Raw genomic sequence first — 21,030 nt, forward strand, 5'->3', positions numbered from 1 at the left:
AAGTGTTTATATTCTAGTAAACCAGTGTTACCTCAATAAAAATTAAGTTAAAAAAATTGGCACATAGTATTACAATAGGAACAATGTGTCTTAAGATCAAAGAAGAAAAAGCTGATAAATTATGGTAATAAATTGCCTTACAGTGGCTTTGTCATCAGTAGTGAGGGATACTTGATAACTTTGAGGAAAATGAAGCCTTCACACCCAAATCAGAAATGAGATGGTTCTGATGAAGAAAGTATTGAAATAGAATTAAGGTTCCTGTAATGTTTTGATTCTGTAAAATATCTGAAGCAAGTATAGAAGATGTTAGTATATTTTAGATATGTATAGATAATTGATGGACTTTTGAGGGACAATAAAGAGCAGTAAGAGGGCTGGGCAAAAAATTTTAAGGACTGGACTGTGTGAGAGGTACAGGTTTTTGTATATGGCACCACATGGTTTCTTGAGCACTGCTGAAAAAAAAACTCTGAGCACTAAACTTGGAGTAGCTCCTGAACACCACAGGGCATAGCTAGTCCAAAGCCAAAAAAAGGGGAAAAGATGACATTTGGTGCTAGCTTAGGAACTAGAGTGTGTTTTGTATATGGAGGAGTCCGGGCACCTCATGGTCCCTTGAGCACTAAGGGTTTGAACCCAGTCCATCAAGCATCGATCTGAGATTAGCTCTCATCACCACCAGGTGTGACTCGTCCCCCAAATATATAGCAGGCTGCACTGTAGGTTCTAGAGCTAGATTGCCTGTGCTTAAGTCCCCAAAGCACTTCTATTATGAAATGTGGGACCTTTGATCATGACTTTATTTCTTTGTGATTCAATATCATCTGTAAAATAAGGAACAAGTTCCATAGACTTCATAAATACTATGAAGGAATGGATAAATGCTATGCATAGATTTCATTTAATAGTCCCCAATCCATGGTGAACTCTTACCAAGTGTTGTTGCGTGAACGTTCGTGCAATCGTGACGTCGGTGGGCCCCACGGGTGACTCTCGTGAAGCGGGGAGGAGAAAGACGGTCACTTTCTCTCCAACCGCCTCAAACACTCGGGACCCAGGGTTACTGGGTTCTTGTCTCGCTCGCGGAAAAGAATTTCAGGAGTAGACAAGCAGTGAAGTAACAGACTTTATTTAGAAGGTCTTAGGGAAGGAGGAAGAGATAAGTGGAAAAGGAAAACCAGTAGGAGTAACGCGCTCAAGAAAGAACGCGGGCTCCTCCAAAGATGGAGAGAGCTCTACACACACCCTAGCACTGGACATGAAAGCATGAAAGTACACATCTCATGGGGGGAGATGCGGGCGACACATGTGCTCGGCCACATGGCACAAGCAGCACATGGGCTCAGGCAGCATATGCGCGCACTTCCTTTGTTCAAGGTGGCCTTTATAGGGTTTCTCCAACCTGCCCCCACGTGGGGGCTTCTTTCCAGGTAAAAGTCCGTTGCTAAGGTTACCAGGGAGGTTGGGAGTGGTGATAGCCTTCTTCGGGGAACCTCCTGGGGAGGGGTCTATCATCCTCAGAGTCTGTTGAAGGTCTTATCGGGTGCAGTTCCTGTGTCCACAGGGTGGGTCAGTCTCAGGATGCTCCTCCCCGGAGACTTTGATGATCTAAGTTTCATTGCCAGGGGCCTTTCCCTATCTACCTGCCTACATCAATCTGAGGCGCTGAGATAGGAACGCGGAAGAAATGTATTGATTGGAGGACTAAGGCTTGCTCTGGCTCTTAGCAAAGGCAGAGGGCCTCGTGGACCTCCTTTTATTGATCATGGTAGCTCTAAAGGACGCAATATAGTGACGTCACCAAAGGCATCAAAATGTTACAGGGAGAACATTGAGACAATGGAAACATATTGTTTCCTTGTATGGGTAGGCCTATAGCCTCCGGAAAAGAATACAGAACTCAGAAGGGAAAGATACAAAACTGAAACTGAAACCTTCTACAGGCACCTGGATTTACATCCCAAAGACAAAGCTGGGCCTGCACCTGAAATCTACAATTTACAATATCAAAGGTCAGGCCTGGCTAACACCATCTGCATGTCAAAGACCAGCCAGGCTTCTGTGAGAGAAGGAAAAATTGCTCTTTTCAGTATGCTGAAATTATTTTTCTGAAGGCAGCTTGAAGGGGGAAAATGTTCAGCTTAATCCAAACCAGTCAGGACACAGGAGAAGTCTTGCCCATTTTCATGGGTCCCTATGTTCCTGTCCGTAGTACAGTACAGTATACATGGGCTCGCCCTGATAGCTCAGTCCAGCCCCAACAAAGTGCCATGGCTATCTCTATTATTTTTTAATGTATGGAATAATTGATCTTAAAAGAGAATTCAAGATGGCGCTGGAGCGATAGCACAGCTGGTAGGGCGTTTGCCTTGCACGCGGCCGACCCAGGTTCAATTTCCAGCATCCTATATGGTCCCCTGAGCACCGCCAGGAGTAATTCCTGAATGCAGAGCCAGGAGTAGCCCCTGTGCATCGCCAGATGTGACCCAAAAAGCGCAAAATAAAAAAAAAAGAGAGAATTCAAGAAATTAAAGTGAAAAAAATGGCAAATTTTTATACATCTCCAAATGATAATCAGGAGAATCTTTAACAAAGTTGAAAGCCCTTAGCAAAATACCTACCTGGCGTAGGAGGAAAGTTTTAGGACTTTATTATCAAAGTTTGAAGATGGAACCTAATGTGCATTCTAATTTTATTCCACTTGCCACCGTAAATATAGTCCACGAATTGAATGGGTTTTCCGAGGATACATTCATGCACAGGTCCTTAATTTATTCACTTATCTTTCATCTAATTGTAAAAGCAGAGATTCTAAAATTGAACTATTTGGAGGTGGTTTGGAGAGACACCCTGTGGTTCTCATGCTTATTCCTCAAATTATGTCCAGCGATCACTCTTGCTGGTACTTGAGGGAACATACTCAGTGCTGGCTGTTGAGTCTGAGTTGGCTGCACATAATGCAAGCATCTTAAGCTCCACACCATCTCTCTGGCTTTAAAATTAAATTTTTGTTTGTTTGTGGGCCACACCTAGCAGTGGTCAGGGATTCCTGCTTACTCTGAGCTCAGGTATCACTGTTTTTTTTGGGGGAGGGGTGATCACATTCAGTGATACTCAGGGGTTACTCCTGGCTCTGCACTCGGGAATCACTCCTGGCGGTGCTTGGAGGACCATGTGGGACGCTGGGGATCGAACTCACATTGGCTGCATGCAAGGTGAATGTCCTACTGCTGTACTATCGCTCTGGCCCATAGGCATCATTCTTGATGGGACTTGGGGGACCCTGTGGGGAGCCAGGGATGGAACCCAGGTAGCCATGTGAAAGGCAGATGATTTACATATGGTACTACCTTTCCAGCCCCCTAGTATTATTTTTTTTTATAAAAATAGAACCAAGATTAAGATTTTGGAAACAGCAATTAAAACATGTTATTTTTACAATTTTGGTTCTATAACAATAGTTAACATTTACTGTACATATTAATGTTTAACTGTTTTCCTAAATAGACTTAATAATAAAAATTTGATTGTTTGGCCACTCATTCCTCTTTTTGCCAGATCTGTCACATACAAATGAAAAACTATTGATGATTTTTCAAAGCTGTTACTGGGTATTAAAGTCAAATAAGTATCTTTCTCAAGATTTTGGAGAATTATGAGCTGGAGAAGTTATGAATACCTTAATCAGTTGCCTTGTAACTGACAGTGAACAATGCAGGTCCCGTCGCCTCTCCCCAATAGGTATCTAGAATTATAGTATGTCTCTTGAGAGAATTGTCTTGGTGTTGTTATCTAGAGCCTCTGGTTCATTTCTTTGTTTATTGGAGTTTGCATCTACTTGTCAGTGTGAGGTTCACGGGACAATATGGGGTGCAGAGAATCAAACCAGGGTGGTCCAGGTGCCAGGCCCATGTACCTTACCCACTTCACTATCACTCCAGTCCTTGTTGGTTATATTTTTCATCAACATTTCAACAATCTCTTATACAGTGGCTTACATTGTAATTCATCAAAAATTTTCTCCATTTTTCAATCTTAACTCTTTGAGGACAGCTTGTAAATACCTTTCTTACATGAGTTCTGTAGGTTTGGGAGATACTAAGTTACCAATATTGTCAGACACATGGAAAACCTGAAATTCTGAGGGGAAACCAGTTCATTGAGCAAATTTGTCTCCTATTTCTGTGTTGTGTTAGTAGTCATGATTCTAAACACTGGCATTTCATGATGGATACGAGAATCTTGGCTTCACCCTCATCGGTGCCATAGAGGAGGGGGATGTATTAAATAAAGGAAAGGAATGTGTACTTATAAATTAGGAATAGTTTTCTGAAGGGAAAATGTGTGCTGACAGTGATAAGACTAGAAGATAAGACTAAAAGGCAGATCTGTGTCAGGGTTCTTGCCTCTAGGAAGTGGTTTAATCTGTGGCTTGCATTTATTATATTTATTATATTTATTATAAGAAGAAATAAGACCAGGCCAAGGCAGAACATGTGCGAGGACTTTGTCTGAAGAGAAAGAAGCTGTGTGTGTGTTTAGAGCTTTCTGAGCCAGGGAAAGTAAATTAAGATGATGATGAAATGTAGGCAGGAGCCAGATGGTACAAAGTTCTCGAGGCCATGCTAAGGGTTTGACATTTTATTGTAAATAAAGTGGAAAGCCATTAAGGAGTTCAAGCCGAAGAGTGACATGATCCACTTTATTGAGTAAAATATTACTTCCACTGTAGTGTGTTTGGAAGGGGGAAAAGGGCATGAGTGTTAGTGTGGCGACAGTTGGAGAACAACTTCTAGCAACTTCTAGCCGGAGGCCATCAATAGCCCCGACAAAGAAGGGGGAGACAAGCAGACAGTTGGGCTCAACTTTCCGTTGTCTTGATTCCTCTCCAGTGCATCCCCCCTGAATCCACTCCAGGCCTGAATTTGCCACTGAGCTCTTGGAACTTGCCATTCTTTGTTTGCAGAGAGTGTTGCTTTTCGTCTATTCACTCTGGTTGATTCTGCACATTTTCCTGGGTGACTCTGAAAAATGAGGGGAAATATCACATTTACAACTATAGCATTTTACCTGCAGGTACTTTGGATTTGTGGTGTATGGGTAGATGAGGGAATTCCCCAGGTCTGCTGTCTCAAAATTCATTCCAGATCTCCTCTGAGATGCAGGACAGTTTTAGGACAGACGTGACTTTGTAGTAACTCCAGTGTCAGCAAACTGTCATTCCTGTGCTCTTCCATATAATGAGTCCTTTTTTTAAAAAAAATTCTTTTTTTTTCTCATGCTAAAAGTTGTGTCTGTGGAAAAGAGGACTGAAGGCTTACCAAGACACATTGCCTGGCCAAAAGAGGATGCTTTCATTTTTGTGTGAATAAGAGTGCCTGATTGTCTGCATTTGGTCCCCCCCACATTTTGTCTGAGGAGTCCAAAGTTGTGTGGTCAGCTGTAGTTTAATGTTTGTTGCTTATTACAGATTCCTTGCTTTGTTGTTACTACTATTTGGGGGTGGGAGATCAATGAAGGAAAAAGAGGAAGAATCAGCTTATTTGACTTCAAGTGACGGCTGCTGCTCCATGCTGAGAAGGGCAAAAAAGAAGATGGCATTTGGGTTCAAGGATCGAACCAGACATTTATGAGCTCTATAATTTTGCACAAACAACTTCTTCAAGCCTCAGTTTCCTGATTCATAAAACAGTTTCTGTGACAGTGCCACAGTACTTCCTAGTCTGAAGCTACACTGTCATATTTCTCCCGAATTCCTAGAACAGCCTTCAGAAGCAGGACCCATTCACTGAAACAATTTCAAATAACCAAATTAGGTGCAGGAAGAGGGAAAATCGCTTTCTAGATACCATACCGCTAGTTTGGGACCAAGCCAGGGTACCTCTGCAATGATGACAAATGGCTTTCATTTTCATTAGCTCAGCATGGAAAGATCGTGGTGTATTTGTCAAGTGCCCAGACAATAAAGATCGGAAGATGTACTTCCAGGTCGTCTCTCCTCTCCCTGCTTTATCTGCAGTGTTGATAGATGCACAATATCCTAGATGACTTTTCTGGTTCTAACATTTTAAAAAGTCTAGCATTATTTTTAATGTTTCATACCTCTTCCGGTCTGCGTTCTGCAGAGGTCATTCTTTTTTATGCAGGGGGAGGTTGGTGGTAAGTGGGTGTTGAGCCATCGGCAGCAGTATTCAGGACTTTATCCATTTATGCTCAGTATTCAGTCCTGGTGAGACTCAGAGGACCATATGGAATTCTGGAAATCAAACCCAGACCAGCCAGGTTGAAGGTCAATGTCTAACTCACTGTACCCTCTCAGTAACTTCATGCAGAGCTCATTCTTCACTTGCCTGGAAGTTAAGTTGGTTCCAGTGTTGGTTCCATTGTTCTTCTCCCATGGGTGAGATAGTCTGCAATAACCAACGGTTCTGACTTACATAGACTGGACATAATCAAATTCCCTTTTATGAGCAGGAATTCTTAGAAAGGCAAATGCATAATACGACTTTCCTCACTGATAGCTTCCAAAATATTGTAATCCTTCAACACATATTGCCTCATCATCAAAGTGGCTGAGTGGCTAAAGCCACTTAGGTGACAGCCAGGACCACAGTACTACCCACTCTATTTTATTCTTCTTTATTTCCCCCAGTTTGTTTTATAAGGTATTACTTCCATCATTTAATTTTGGACTTAAAATTCTTCTGTGTTTCCCCTATGACAGTCATGGCTTATATTTCTGTCTGAAGTGCTTGCTTCAGACCTGTCCTATGACATGTGGAAAAGAACTAATTTTAAATAGTTTCTGCTTAGTATTGGTCTCATCTAAAATTTCAGCTTTTATTTATGATGCATCCTTATGTTATCTAGTAATACCTATATGCATACCTATCACATGGAAAGGTATGCATACCTATTACATACATATCACATGTATGTAATACTTATATTACATACATGTGCATATTTATGTATATATAGACAAGGATGGAAATAGAGAGACATAGAGATAAGAGAGACTGGGTACAAATTAAGATTAAAAATACAATAGTAATTAATGGAATGATAGCACAGTGGGTAGGGCGTTTGCCTTGTACATGGCCAACCTGGGTTCAATTCCTCCATCCCTCTTGGAGAGCCAGGCAAGCTACCAAGAGTATCCCACCTGTATGGCAGAGCCTGACAAGCTACCCGTGGTGTATTCAATATGCCAAAAACAGTAATAGCAAGTCTCACAATGGAGATGTTATTGGTGCCCACTAGAGCAAATCGATGGACAATGGGACAACAGTGCAACAGTGCTAATCTTAATAAAATTAAGATTTTTACATATAGAAATGTAAACTCAAAAGTGTTGGATATGATTGGCTTAAAGGGTAAGGTAGAACTTGTTAGTGTTGCTTCTGGGACTTAAAGAGTCCTGAATTCGTCATTCCCTTTGTCATTTCTAGCCATGTATTTCTCCAACATCTGACTATACCCATGGGCTTGCGCAGACGCTGATCATGCTTAGCTCTGTGTTCTTCTGGGTCAGATTTCTAGCTGGTGCTACTCAAAGCAAATTCCCTGTTTATTCAATGTTAAGTTGAAAATGTTGCCTCACCATAAGAGTCTTTCTTTACTCCCTCTTACTGCAGAATTATCTTCCTGGTAAAATTATCATCCTGCTCTGTGACTTCCCGGCATTTTGTTTGTTCTTCTGTGACAGCACTTTTCATGTTCACTGCCAGAAAGATTAGTGGTGTGTGTGTGTGTGTGTGTGTGTGTGTGTGTGTGTGTGTGTGTGTGTTGACAGTGCAATAAGTGCCTTCAAGGCAGGAACTGTTTCTTACTCATCTTTGTACCTCATACCCATGTCAGCAGTCAATAAATGATATTTGAGTTATTTTAAATTTCCATGTGCATGCTACAGAGAAGCTGGGAGGGTAGGGGCCAGTGACATGAGAAGTGAAATTGGTTCAGGACAAAAACCCTATCCCTAGGGGCATTTTAGTTGAGCTTAGTATTCCTGTACTGCTCTGTCTTGTGCGCAGACTGCTTCAGTGAGGAGGAGACTCCAGGAAAGCAGGTGAAAGCAGGTCCTTTTCTCTCCATTTGGCGCTGAGGCTGTGTGAAGGTGAAGGATTTCCCATCTCAAGGTCACTCGACTGCCAGTGAAGTAGAAGGAATGCTGGGCTTTAGAAATTGTGCAGTTTATGAGGGATTGAGAAGATTGTGTTCAGAGATGGAGGGGATGAAGGGGAGGGGGAAGGTCTGGGACTGAAAATGGAAGTGGTGCACTGAGGACCGAAACATTATATTAGCCGGCTGCAAATAATATGTCTGCAGATCAGAAGCTCCTTGGAAACTCAGGGGTGACAATGAAATATCCCAGATATCACTTTTTTTTTGGTCAGCTTTCCCCGCTGATCCTATACCTGGCACTGTGTTGGGTGCTGACACAGAAAGATGAATGATTCAAGGTCCCTACCCTTGTGGAACCCCCAGTGTCATGAAGGACTGTCATGTAAGCAAATAGCTCTAACAGTAAGTGGACTTAGTTCCTAAGATGCGGACAAGGGACTCGGCCGGGAAAAGGGTCAGTCCTGCTTTAGGACATCAGAGAACCTGAGGAAGAAAACTGAGCCTTCAAGGCCAAAGAGGAGAAAGACGAGGATTTGGTTCTTCAGGCAGGGGAAACTGTACAACTCTGGAACTGGAAAAAGAGTTGGCAAACCTTCTCTTTAAAGACCTCTTAGGAAATATGTTAGGCTTTGCGGCTGCAGAGTATCTGTTGCAGTGACTTACCTCCGTTGTCATAGTAGCCATGGACAATGTGTGAATGAATGGGCATGGCTGTGTTCCAATAAAACTTTATATACAAAATTGGCAGAAGCAGAGAGACAGTTTGCCAACTTCTGGTCTAGAGGAAGAATGTTCAGGGAGCCTGTAGTCTGAGAGTGTCTGGTCTTAGCAAACATTTTGATTACTTTGCAGCTGGTGCTCCCTGTGCCCAGAATGCACTTCTTACACTCTTTCTTTCCATTTGTCTTTTCTTTTCTTGGATCTCCCCAGTGGTGCACTCTCTGTGAAGTCATCTGTGAGCTTCTCTGTCTGCAAAAATGCATGCATTCGCCCTACACTCCATCTCTTTTATTGCTTTCATTTTCATCAGAGCACTTACACTAACACTATTGTATAGAGATTGTTTATCTGTTTGCTTTCTGCATCCTACTAAAATATAAGTTTCATTTTTTTTCTCTGCCATGGTGTGTTGGAGCTCACTGTGCTGGTCTTTTCCCAGCTCTGAGTTTGCATTTCACTGTTGTCAAGGATTGGCTTTAATTCTGCCATCATGGGAAAATTTGCACCATGGAAACCAGCTACAAGGGACTCAGATTGGAGAAGTTTTAACAAAAATCTGGTTAACTAATATACCACTGGTTACCTCCTGTGTTCAGAGAAATGACCTCCCTCCAAATCCGTAGCTCAATTAATCCTTTAAAAAAATACAGCGTGTCATAATGTCTATTGGAAGAACATAGACAGGTTCTTACAGATTCGGAATTCTTTGGTAATTGTTAGTGCTTCCCAGGGATTTCCCTGGTCTTCAGGCAAGTCCCAGCTGATGTTTTTCTTCACCTCTATTTGTGGAGTCTGAGGACACATGCAGGATTTTGTTCTTTCTCTCTTTGTTATTTTGTGTCTGAGTCTTATAGGCTTTTCTAGAGATCACCAGGGCTACCCTTGGCAGTGATTTGCAGACTATACAGTACCGGGGATCAAACCCAGGGCAGCCCGCATGCCAGGGCTGTACTCCAATCCTTTGAGTTACCCCCTGGCCCCTGAGTGAAACTCTTTTCACCCTGCAAAGCACATTCTGTCAAGTCCTGCAGATACTCTGCTTCTTTACACGTTCCGGTCTATGAAATGTGCCTTTCCAGTGTCCCACATAGTGCACTGAGGGATTGAGGGGCTTCAGGCTTGCATGTCTTATACTAAGCAACATGTATTCTTAATGAATTCCCACAGCTGAGTGTGGCTATGATTTTTATAGTGTGTTCAAAAGCCATGATAAATTTTAGCCTTCTTAAGTGTCTTATTGTATCCCATTTAGGATTTGTCTGGGTCTTTGATTTGTGAATCTGTCCTCATCTTTACCCTTTATCACTGATTGGTCCGAAATGTATCTGTTCATGAACAATTTTCCAACCATAATAGTCTAATTTTGAAATCTGCAGCAGTGTGAAGCCCCAGAAGCACTTGACAAGAATCACAGTTAACAACCTCTTCAATCTCAGTTCCTTTAAGTGGGCTACATTAAACCTTAATACTGCAGGCCCATTTGTAAATCCATAGAGACTGATTAAAAAAAAAATCAAATTATTCAAAATCCATGTTTAACATTTACAAAGAACTTTGAAATTTCAGGATGCCTGCTAAATAGTCTTTTAAATTCCCTGTCCTAGGCATACACTAAGACACAGAAAAATGAACTTGCATTTAGCAGACCATCTGGCTTAGCCAAAGCTTTCCAGGATAGCGGGATTGGAGAGGACCTTGTCTTGTCAGGCAACATACCTTAGCACTTGGCGACATCTCTGTCCTTCAGAGCTGCTCTGCCTTGAAGTTTTGTAGTTTTTTTGCTTCTACCTGTTCCTCTGACCAATTATAGAATCTCCCCCCACCCCTTGTAAAAAAAAAATCAGCTAGACTACTGTTGAAGACAATTTACCAAAAGGTTTTTTTGTTTGTTTTTGTTTTGTTTTTAACCTCCTTCCCAGTAACTTTTTCCAATGCTCTGAATTCTAGCTCTTTGGAGCTACTTGGAACAAATTGGCTTCTTACCTCTGTCTCTTCTCAAGAAAGTGGGGGACAGCTCTCTTGCCCCCTGAGTCCTTCCTGTTTCAGGCCGCACGTCACCATTCTCTTAGCCTTTCTTCTTCTGACAGTCCTCTGTACCCTCTTGATGGTGGTTCTCTTCCCTCTGGACATATTTAAGTTTTGCCAGTGTCCGAAAAGGGAATGACAAGTGCTGGAGAGCAGCGAGGGCTGTAGATTCTTCAACAAATTTTTCCTTTTTATTTTCCAGTTCTGCAACCTTGGATAAGAGACAGCATTCCTATGAGTCATTGAATCTGAAAATTTAAAAAAAAAAAGTGCGCACACACATAGTCACACACATTAAGCTTTTGTAAGGACTAACCTGGAATAAAATCATCAGGAAAAATGTGTAGTTAAAAATAGGTAAAATAAAAATTGATAAAATAGAGCCAGTCTTTCTATTGCATTCATTCTCCTGGCATGGTGGCAAAGCTTGGATCACCTTTTTTTTTTTTTTTTTTTTTTTTTGCTTTTTGGGTCACACGCAGCGATGCTCAGGGGTTACTCCTGGCTCTGCACTCAGGAATCACTCTTGGTGGTGCTCGGGGGACCATATGGGATGCTGGGAATCGAACCTGGGTTGGCCATGTGCAAGGCAAACACCCTACCCACTGGACTATCTCTCCAGCCCCACTTGGACCACCATTATATTTTATTTTTACAGTTTTGTTTGGAGTTCCCAATTATGCTCTGAAAGTCCAGGTCCATCCTTGCAATTCTTGACCTGCATGACCCCCGGTAGTTCATTGAGAAGGTGTGATTGTGCTGTGCTGCTTGGGCTCTGCAGTGCCCCCTGCTCCCTGGTCTGCCAGAGGGTGCTCAGGGATTCCAGGCCTGCATGCATGACAGGCCCCGTAACAGGCTCTCTGGCTCTGCATTCTACATCTGACACGGGAGTTTTCATGGGGGCACTTTAAGTGGAGCCTGCAATTTACCAGGTCTCATAAGCAAAACTCACTTGTAGTATCAAACTTATCTGCACACAGATATACATACACATTTTTTTGTATATTCCTATAACCTCTCATCACCCTCATACTCTACTAGCACAACTCAGTCATCTATCCTCTCCTCTCTTTCTGTTTAGACGCCAATCTCTAGTTTGTATAAAATAGAGATTTTTTTTTTTGCCTGCTCTTGATAAAGGGAAGTATGGTGTTAATTTGATGTATGAGACAGATTGTTAGCCTAATACTTCCATGTGTTAGTTGAACATCAACAAGACATTTTTCTTTAGACCTCATTTAAATTTAAATTTTAATTATTAACAAAATAATGAAATATTAACTAATAATAGTTATTATCAAATCTGGGACCACCTGCCAGTGCTCAGGGTTTACTCTTGCTCTGTGCAAAGGCTTCACTCCTCAGTGATGCTAGTGGAGCCATATTAGGTGCCAGAGATTCCAACTGAGGTGGTTCCCATCCAAGGTGAATAACTTATCTCCTGTAGTATCTTTCTGGCCCTTTTAACTTTCTCTTTTGTTTTGGGCCCATTGCTGTTGTTACTTAGGGCTTACTCCTGGCTCCAGGCTCAGGACTCACCCTTGGTGATGCTGAGGATCGAACCAATGTGTGCCATGTGTAAGGAGAGCACTCAATTCATTGTACTTTCTTTCGGGAACTTTGAAAATGTTGATGAGGAGGAAAGAAGGTGTTTTGATGAAAAAAGGTATTATATTCCAAGGTCTTTTCTAATTCTGATTTTTATTGTCTTATCTCTGACATTCATCCTGACCCATGATCAGGTTCCCTTGGCTGTGACTGTTTTGGGTGCCATTGTACTCCTAGATAATTATTCTTGCTCCTATAGTTTAAGCCATCAGGAGGTCTTTCTAGATAGTGTCTCCAGTTCTTGCTAGTCTCAGTGTGTTGAATTTGAGCCTTCTGTTGAACTTGCATGATCATCCTACAGAGAACCAGGGTTGAACATAAGTTCCTATGCTTTCCCTGGTTTCCTATACATTTCTGAATCGTGTTTGGAGCAGTAAATACTACCTTTACGACAATTTTTATTTTAAAATTGCTTTAAATTTAACTGAAAAATTAAGTTACTATTTGTGACACTTCATAAATCAGTACTGGTAAATTATGCTTTGCTAAAGCCCATATATGTTCAGATTTCCTTAGTTTTTACCTGTTTTTCTAAATATTGTACAATAGGATATGTTTTCTAAACAGAATTAAGTTAGGTCACCTGTTTGCTTAAATTCCTCTAGACTAACATTTTCTCAGACTTCGCTAGACTAGAGGCCGGCTGTCACATAGAAACAGTTTTTGAGTTGGGATTTGTTACATGTTTTCCTGATGTTTAAATTGGGCTTATATGTTTTGGAGATCATGGATATAAAGGTCACTTCTTAACATATCGTGTCACAGATACATGCGATTAGTATAACGTATGACTGTTAGTGTGATGGTGAAGGGATGGGTGTTTGAGCATTGTATAACTGAGACTTCAACCTGAAACTTTCGTAACTTTCCACATGGTAATTCAATAAAAAAAAAAAATGACTGTTAGTGTGAGCCTTGATCAACTGTGAACCTAGCAAAGGTTGCTTGTTAAGTTTCTTTACTCTCAAAGTTACTGAGACCTCTACCCCACACTTCTATCCTGTTCTTTGGATGAAGTCACTGCATGATCACTGAAAGTGGATTTCTTATTCGCCTTTTTTTTTAAATGGTCAAATGTGGGTATATTTGACCCATAATGTTGGATTATTGTTGTCTTTTCCTCATCAGTTATTCAGGGACTCAGCATTCTTCCATTTTGTTGATGTTCCATGAGTTTTTGCCATCGAAATCCAGTCAGTGTTAAGGAGAAGAAAATGTGGAGGAGAATGTGTGCTTTTAAAAGCTTTGGCCTGAAAATGGCACATATCACTTCCACTTACATTCCATATGACACTCATTCATCTGCCAAACCTAACTGCAAGGGAGGCTAGGACATATGGTCTAGCTGGGTGCCCAGGAAAAAGAGGAAATGGATTTGGGAGCAAAGCTAGCTGTATTTGCCACACCATTTTCGAGAGCAAGAGATAAAAATCCGACACCCCTGATATACTAATATAACCATCATTTTCATAGAGGTAAAAAAATATTGGAGAAGCATGATCTTAGAAACAAGGATAAATTGAAAAAATTAGTTTACGAAGACTTATCTCACTAATCTTATTCTTATTTTACTGTTGTCCTTTGAGCATTTATTGAGAACACACATGTAGTTGCGTAGCATTTGGGAACTTCAGTACACATTATGTGGATATCAGAGTGTATTTTATTTCTAGAAAATACTATGAGTATTTTTCTTTGTCCTTTCTTCTATCCATTTCTTGTCTGTCTGTAATGGCTTGTTTCTGCTTACTTTGCCTATAAAATGGTCAGTCTGTAACACAGCAAAGTGGTAAAGTGATAGATAAGTTGCCTTCACATGGCCTTGGCAATGTATTAGTTCATTGCCCTGCTGTGCACACAAACCTCCATACCTCTATCCCTCATTGAACATCTATCCCACACTCATATTATGTAAATTAACTTCAGAATTAGTGTGATTCCTGAGAACAGTATGCTTTGTTTCTCTTTAGATATCTTTATTCCACAAATAAATTCTATATTTAATGAACGCATCCAGGATGCTACAGATGCCAAGAAGGTTCGGTTTGGGTTTGGATCATGACCACTGGTGCTCAGAACTTACTCCTGGATGACTCCTGGAGGGGCTTAGAGGTGGTGCTGGGATAGATACAGGGTTGGCCCCAGACAAGACAAGTGCTTTACCCTCTCTACTATCTCTTCTGCCCTAGATTTCTTACTTTTTTAACCCTTCCACTTTTTCCCTTTCAGGAGTAACATCTGTAGGGATCTTGATCTTGAACCTGGAGAGACTTACAGAGTTTGATAGATAGTAACAAGGGTGTAGACCTAGGCTTTCCACAGCACAGTCTAGCTCAGGTCATCTTTTCAGTGTACAGTCCGGTCTCCTTTGAAGCACGGACAGTGCAAGACATTCACTTTTATGAATCATCGCATAATTAAAATACAGACTCTGAGCTTGTAATCGGAGCAGACTCTGTTGCTCTCGAGCAGTAAAGCTGGATGCTCATTATCCTGAACAGGAGTTTCCAACCTGAATTCCCAGAGCTCCAACAGGGGGATAGTTTCACCATAGCAAAAGATGTGTTTAATTACAGCTACTGAAAGAGGAGCATGAAGAAAACAATCATTTGCAGGCATTAATTACTCAGCCGCCATGCCTCTTATTATCAACAAAAACATGACATCTTCAAGTGACTTAATCAAACTTATCGGAAGTAAAATATGAATTGTAGGATAGAGCTCTTTCTTCCATTCTATCATTTTAGTTCCTATTTCTTTCTTCTACTCTGTTCTCTTTGTCCGCTGTTCACCTTAGGGACTCTACAAGCTCAATTAGTATTACACTAAAACAGAAATTAAAAGACATAAAGTCTATTTCAGAAAGCTTGTTCTATGTCACTTTCCCCCTCATTTCCATAGAGGGAGAATTAGATCATAATTTTAATTAGATCTAATAAATTGTGATTTATATTTTAAGAAGGTTTCATACTTTAGATTCTACTCTTCCCTTCTCAGTAATTATAATTAAAACATAAGGATTGTTTTTACCACTAAACTGGAAGAAACAAATTTCAAATGTTGAATGGTTTTCTTAGGGCAACACAGCAATTGTGGTTCAAAGCTGGGTTGGCTAATCCTATTTCTAGAGTTTATGGGGTCTCTCTGGCACCTACCCATCAACCAGTGAGTCTTGTGGCAGAGGCATTCATCATTTTTTTTTAATTTAGCTATCTTCATTTGCAATAATCAAAGTTTCATAGAAGAGGTTATCTTGTACTGACCCTGTGTAGGACTTTTAGATGGTAATAAGGATACTGGCTATTATTTTTTATGAGTTTTTTTTGTCAGCTACATTCATCTCTAAAAAGTCTATGGCATGTTGGGATGGAAATCAGTGATTAAAGATGGAGTTATCACTTTAATTTTACCACTACTCAGGACAGTGGATTATAATGCACTCAAGCAATTGAGGGTCCCAGCAATTACTTAAATCACCTCCTACTTACTATTATTAATAATATTATTTAGTTAATAATGGAATTAATACTCACAATTTATTGACATTTAACTATCAATCATAATGCTAAATTTTACGTGTAGTTGTTTCTTTGTATTCCTTTTCCTCATTCTCAACTTTCTTACATCTTTTCTTCTGTTTAGAGCTGCCTAGAAGAAGACATGTTCGCATAGGCACTGTCTCATATATTTAACTGTCTCTGACTATCAAATTTGCCAAAAACAACCATCAACTTGTATTAGAGGAGCAACTCTATTCTCCAAATGTTAGATGCACTCACTGCTTAAGTACCAGTCAACAAAAAATAATTCTTTTTGGATCGAAGCATCAATAAATTTGAATAGTTTAACAGAGTACTTATTTGCATGTCACGTGAAAAAAGAGATTTGGTATATGTATTGGTTGGATAAGTGGGTGAGGGAAGAAAGTTGTCATTTGAAATTCAAGGTTTGTCCTTCTGGGAATAATATATTGCTACTTCAGCAATCGTAGGGCTTCCATTTTGCTCTCCGTTTTTATTATTGGAAGCAGCATTTTCCTGTTTCTGTTCATTTTTAGGAAATAGAGCAATAATGCATTAGAAGAATCTAATTTTTATCCAAAACTGAATTAGAAACAAAGATGGTAGTAATTCTGTAGAAATAAGATTGTATACAACAGCATCGCACTAAGAAGGCTTTAAATATTTGCTGTCTGATGTCCAAAAACCCAGATGTGGCATTCAAAGTTCAATTTGATGGTATTAGTTCACAGAGAGTTTTTTTAAAGTATAAAAGATTTTATAAAGTTTTTTAAAAGTATACACCTCTTCCTTGGTTGAAATATTTAGAGAAATATACATGACTTCATTTTTGTTTGTGTGTGGAATGGAGAAAGGACATTGGCCATATATGAACTCCTTTCTGATGAGGTATATGCTGAAGTGAAATTCATTTGCTCACCCTTTTCAGTGACATTTCATGGTCATAGAGGTTTTACTTTTCCCTCTGGTTCTCACTGAACCATTCTTTTGACTAAATTTGACCAGAATTTAAAATCCAGGAGTTTCTGATGGACAGTTCATATTCAGAAAGAATAGATAGCTGTCTTCTGTGTCCTATATTTCCTGTTAGAAGCTGGGGAAATATGATGGCAGTTTGTCTAAACAGACATTTTGGAATGAGACCATAAACTTGGTGATATCTTGCAGTCAGATATCAGAGAGGCACAAGGATAAGAGACAATTCATCTTTTCAGGATATCTCTGCATTTTTCTAATTGAAATTAACTTATGATTTACTTTTCAATTATGATTGCAAATACAGTGGGTCTTCCTTTAGAAGGGAAAATCAAAGATGCATTACTAAAATGTTCCCCTTTCAAGTACTTATTTTAATAGTTAAACTACTAGTATTTGGGTGTTTACTTAGAGAACTTTTTGACAATTTGCAAGTGTATATTTCTATGAGCCAAATAAAAATCTAAATAATCACTTCCTTTTGTTTTGTAGAACCCCAGCTGAAAGGAATTGTGACAAGGTTATTCAGCCAGCAGGGATATTTCCTGCAGATGCACCCAGATGGTACCATTGATGGGACCAAGGACGAAAACAGTGACTACAGTAAGGAACATTAACTTTTTGAAATCCACTTATAATCAAATATATGGCCCAGAGTATCTGAGACTCAAAACAAGGGCAGGCTGCCATTTGAACTGTTTATCTGACAGTAAGATGGTGACTTTTTCTTTACTCTTCTTGCTAAACTTTCTTTTAATGAAGGGGCAGATAAGGGAGAGAAGTTTTTATGTATAAATGAGTAAGTCGGGGACTCAAGAGTTTCAAAGGGACTCCATGTCTATATTCAGGAATGTAAGTATGTAAATATTCCATAGAAACAAGACAGACCTTCCAACCCAAAATGGTGTTCTAATCATGAAAGAAAATGGTAAGTATATTTTAACAATTCTTAGAATATAATTCCTGGAAGACACACAATTACTTCTTGAGGTAAACATTAAATACACACAATTTGTTACTAAATGTTATTTTCTTTTTGAGTAAGGGCCCGGTTACTAATTTTCAAAGAAATGAAGTAATTACAATTCTTTTTATGCTGTATGATAACAGTATAATGTGACATTTTAGAGCACATAGGATAGTAACAGTAGAGTAAAGATGGGTAAATATCACACCTTGTAGAGTTTAAAACAAATAGTGAAATATTAAGATCATTAGTATTGCTGGAATTTTGTCATAACTGATTAAATTATATAGTTGGCCAGTTTACTAATTAGAGAAAAATCATCAAGTTATGACAACATATTTAATTTTTAGATAAAAATTTGAAAACAAACATCAGAGCAAAGAATGACCATTCTTGTCATTGCTTTCATTTTTGCATTAGTATGTACAGACATTCAGGAGGAGTATTTGGCATTCTAAAATTATATTCGGTAGCATATTGCTTTTGAAAGTTTATTTGTATTCACTGCTCAATCTTTAGCTAGCACATAGTAGGAATCTATAAGTACTTATTTAATCAAGTTGCTTCCTAAGGGGTGTGATTTTGTGTTCATACTGACAGTCTAACCAAACTGCATAAGGTAATCTAAGACTATATTTTGGGATGAGATAGCTCTTACGTTAAAAATAAAAATTTAAGGAAATATTTATAATCCCTCAAGTGTAAAAATGTTCTTATCTACTCCTTCTAAGTTATTATTTTCCCACTTAATATTCCACATCACAAAATATAAATTACAATAAAGTAAAGATCTTATTATGAATAATTTCTTTTTGGTTTTCTGGCTCTCAGTTGCAAAGTAGTTGATTAGCTTATTGTGTTTTGCTTTGTTGGTGTTTATGTGAAGGCATCTTTGAGTGATTCAAGTTTTCAACTTAGTACAGAACAATGAGGATACTTTCCTTTTCATTGACTTCAGCTTAACTTGAATGTGGAGTTAGTGAAGCCACAGGTATAGATGGAAAGAATTGGGATTTCTTAGTTTTGTCATCTACACTGTTGGAAGGGAGTTTCCAGAGTTTATCTGAAATTTCCCCAGAAACAGAGCAAAGCCCAAGGGAACAGGCAGGCCGATCCAGATTGGTTAGAAGTAGTTTGATGAATAAAATCTTCTGAAAAACTGTCTTGGGTGGCCTCAAGACCAGTAAGTTTGAAACAGAAAATGTAATATGGGGTCAGGCTCTTGCTTTTTATGTGACTGGCCCTGGTTTGAACCCCAGCACTACATGTGACGCCTCCAAGCACCACCAGGATTGATCCCTGGATATAGAGCTAGGTGTAATCTGTGTTTGGCTGCAAAACAAAACTAAAAAAAACCAAAATAGACCAGGGGCTGGAGTGATAGCACAGCAGGTAGAGCATTTGCCTTGCATGAGGCCAACCTGGGTTTGATTCCCAGTATCCCATATGGTGCCCCGAGCACAGCCAGGAGGAATTTCTGAGTGCAGAGCCAGGATTAATCCCTGTGCATTGCCGGGTGTCACCCTCCCCCCAGAAAAACCCAAACAACAAAAAGAGAAAATAGACAAGTAAGTTTTCCATGCATCCATGCAACTCCTGCCTCCACCTATTTTTATTTTGCTTTGTGGTCACACTGAGCCTCCTCGCGATCTCAGCATGGGATATGGGATGCCAGGGATGGAACACTGCATGTGCGGATGTCTGCTGCATATGAGGCAAGCACTGTATTCCCTGTACTATCTCTCTGTCCCAAATCTTAATAGATATGTCACTGTCACTGTCATTCCGTTGTTCATCGATTTGCTTAAATAACATCTCCATTATGAGACTTGTTGTTACTGTTTTTGGCATATCGAATCCACCATGAGAAGTTTGCTAGACTCTGCCGTGCGGGCGGGATACTCTCGGTAGCTTGCCAGGCTCTCCAAGAGGGGCGGAGGAATCGAACCCCGGTTGATCTTGTGCAAGGCAAATGCCCTACCCGCTGTGCTATCACTCCAGCCCAATAGATATGTATATAATACATATATAAATAAGCACATATCTGTATATATATTTATATATACACACATATATATATAAAGAGAGAGAGAGAGAGAGAGAGAGAGAGGGAGGCTTTATACAGTCAGTCATGTATGATATATCCTTGAGGCAGCTTTTGATAATGTGCATTCCAAGGGGAGGGGATGAGACACCTCTGAGTGCCGGAGTCTAGCTTTCTAGTCAAGAGGCTTTTACTGTATTTTGATTGCCTCCAACATTTGCTAACTCTGATTACAGATCACATTATTTATTATTTCTTGATCACAGGTTTGTTTTCTATAGAATGAGGTAGCTGAAGATGATAGTAATAACATGTCAGGACCCTCACAAACTTAAAAAAAATTGTAAAATTATAAATTGATGAAAATAGATTCAAGCCCCAAGTAGGCAATTCCACAAGAGGTGACTGGAACTTGCACACTGGCCTTGGGCATGGAGCATCGGCAGTGTGGGGATGGCTAGATGCCAAATGGGGCAGAAGGGGCCAATTCTAGCAAATATTTTTTTGCATATTTCTAGAAAAGTGTTTCTGTTGTCTGTCCTTCAGCTGAGTCAGGGTAAACCTGATATGATACATGCATATTGGTATATAGACATATCACAAAGGGTACTTTCAGAAACTGAATCACAAATTAAAAAAAAATCATACTTTTTAAATTAAGCTAAAGTACTAGACATATTTTTTAAATATGTTATTAAAATTTAAAATATGTAAAATATAAAGATTACTAGGATAAACTTAGCAGAATTTTAATTTAAAGAACTAAGTATTTGGCCTCCCTGTGTGAATTCTTAGTAGCGGAGTTCTTGTTTGGTTTGTTTTATTTTTCATCAAATTTAATAACTATCCCGAATTTGCTGCTCTTATTTCCATTTTAATAACATTTTATAAAAATACTTTAATTATGGGGCTGGAGCGATAGCACAACAAGTAGGGCATTTGCCTTTCACACAGCCGACCCAGGTTTAATTCCTCCATCCCTCTCGGAGAGCCCGGCAAGCTACTGAGAGTATCTCACCTGCACGGCAGAGCCTGGCAAGCTC

General features: G+C 39.7%; 1 protein-coding gene across 3 annotated transcripts in view; it reads left to right on the forward strand.

Annotated features, from left to right (window-relative positions):
• The window catches only part of FGF12 (fibroblast growth factor 12), a 580,565-nt gene that overhangs the window by 354,093 nt on the left and 205,442 nt on the right, over positions 1–21,030 (forward strand). For all 3 annotated transcript variants that reach the window (XM_004603002.2, XM_004603001.2, XM_004603000.2), the window contains one exon: positions 17,469–17,579. In XM_004603002.2, the coding sequence (XP_004603059.1) occupies positions 17,469–17,579 (111 nt within the window). The remainder of the gene's footprint in view (positions 1–17,468; positions 17,580–21,030) is intronic.

Source organism: Sorex araneus, chromosome 2 (assembly GCF_027595985.1).
Source record: "Sorex araneus isolate mSorAra2 chromosome 2, mSorAra2.pri, whole genome shotgun sequence".
NCBI lineage: Eukaryota > Metazoa > Chordata > Mammalia > Eulipotyphla > Soricidae > Sorex > Sorex araneus.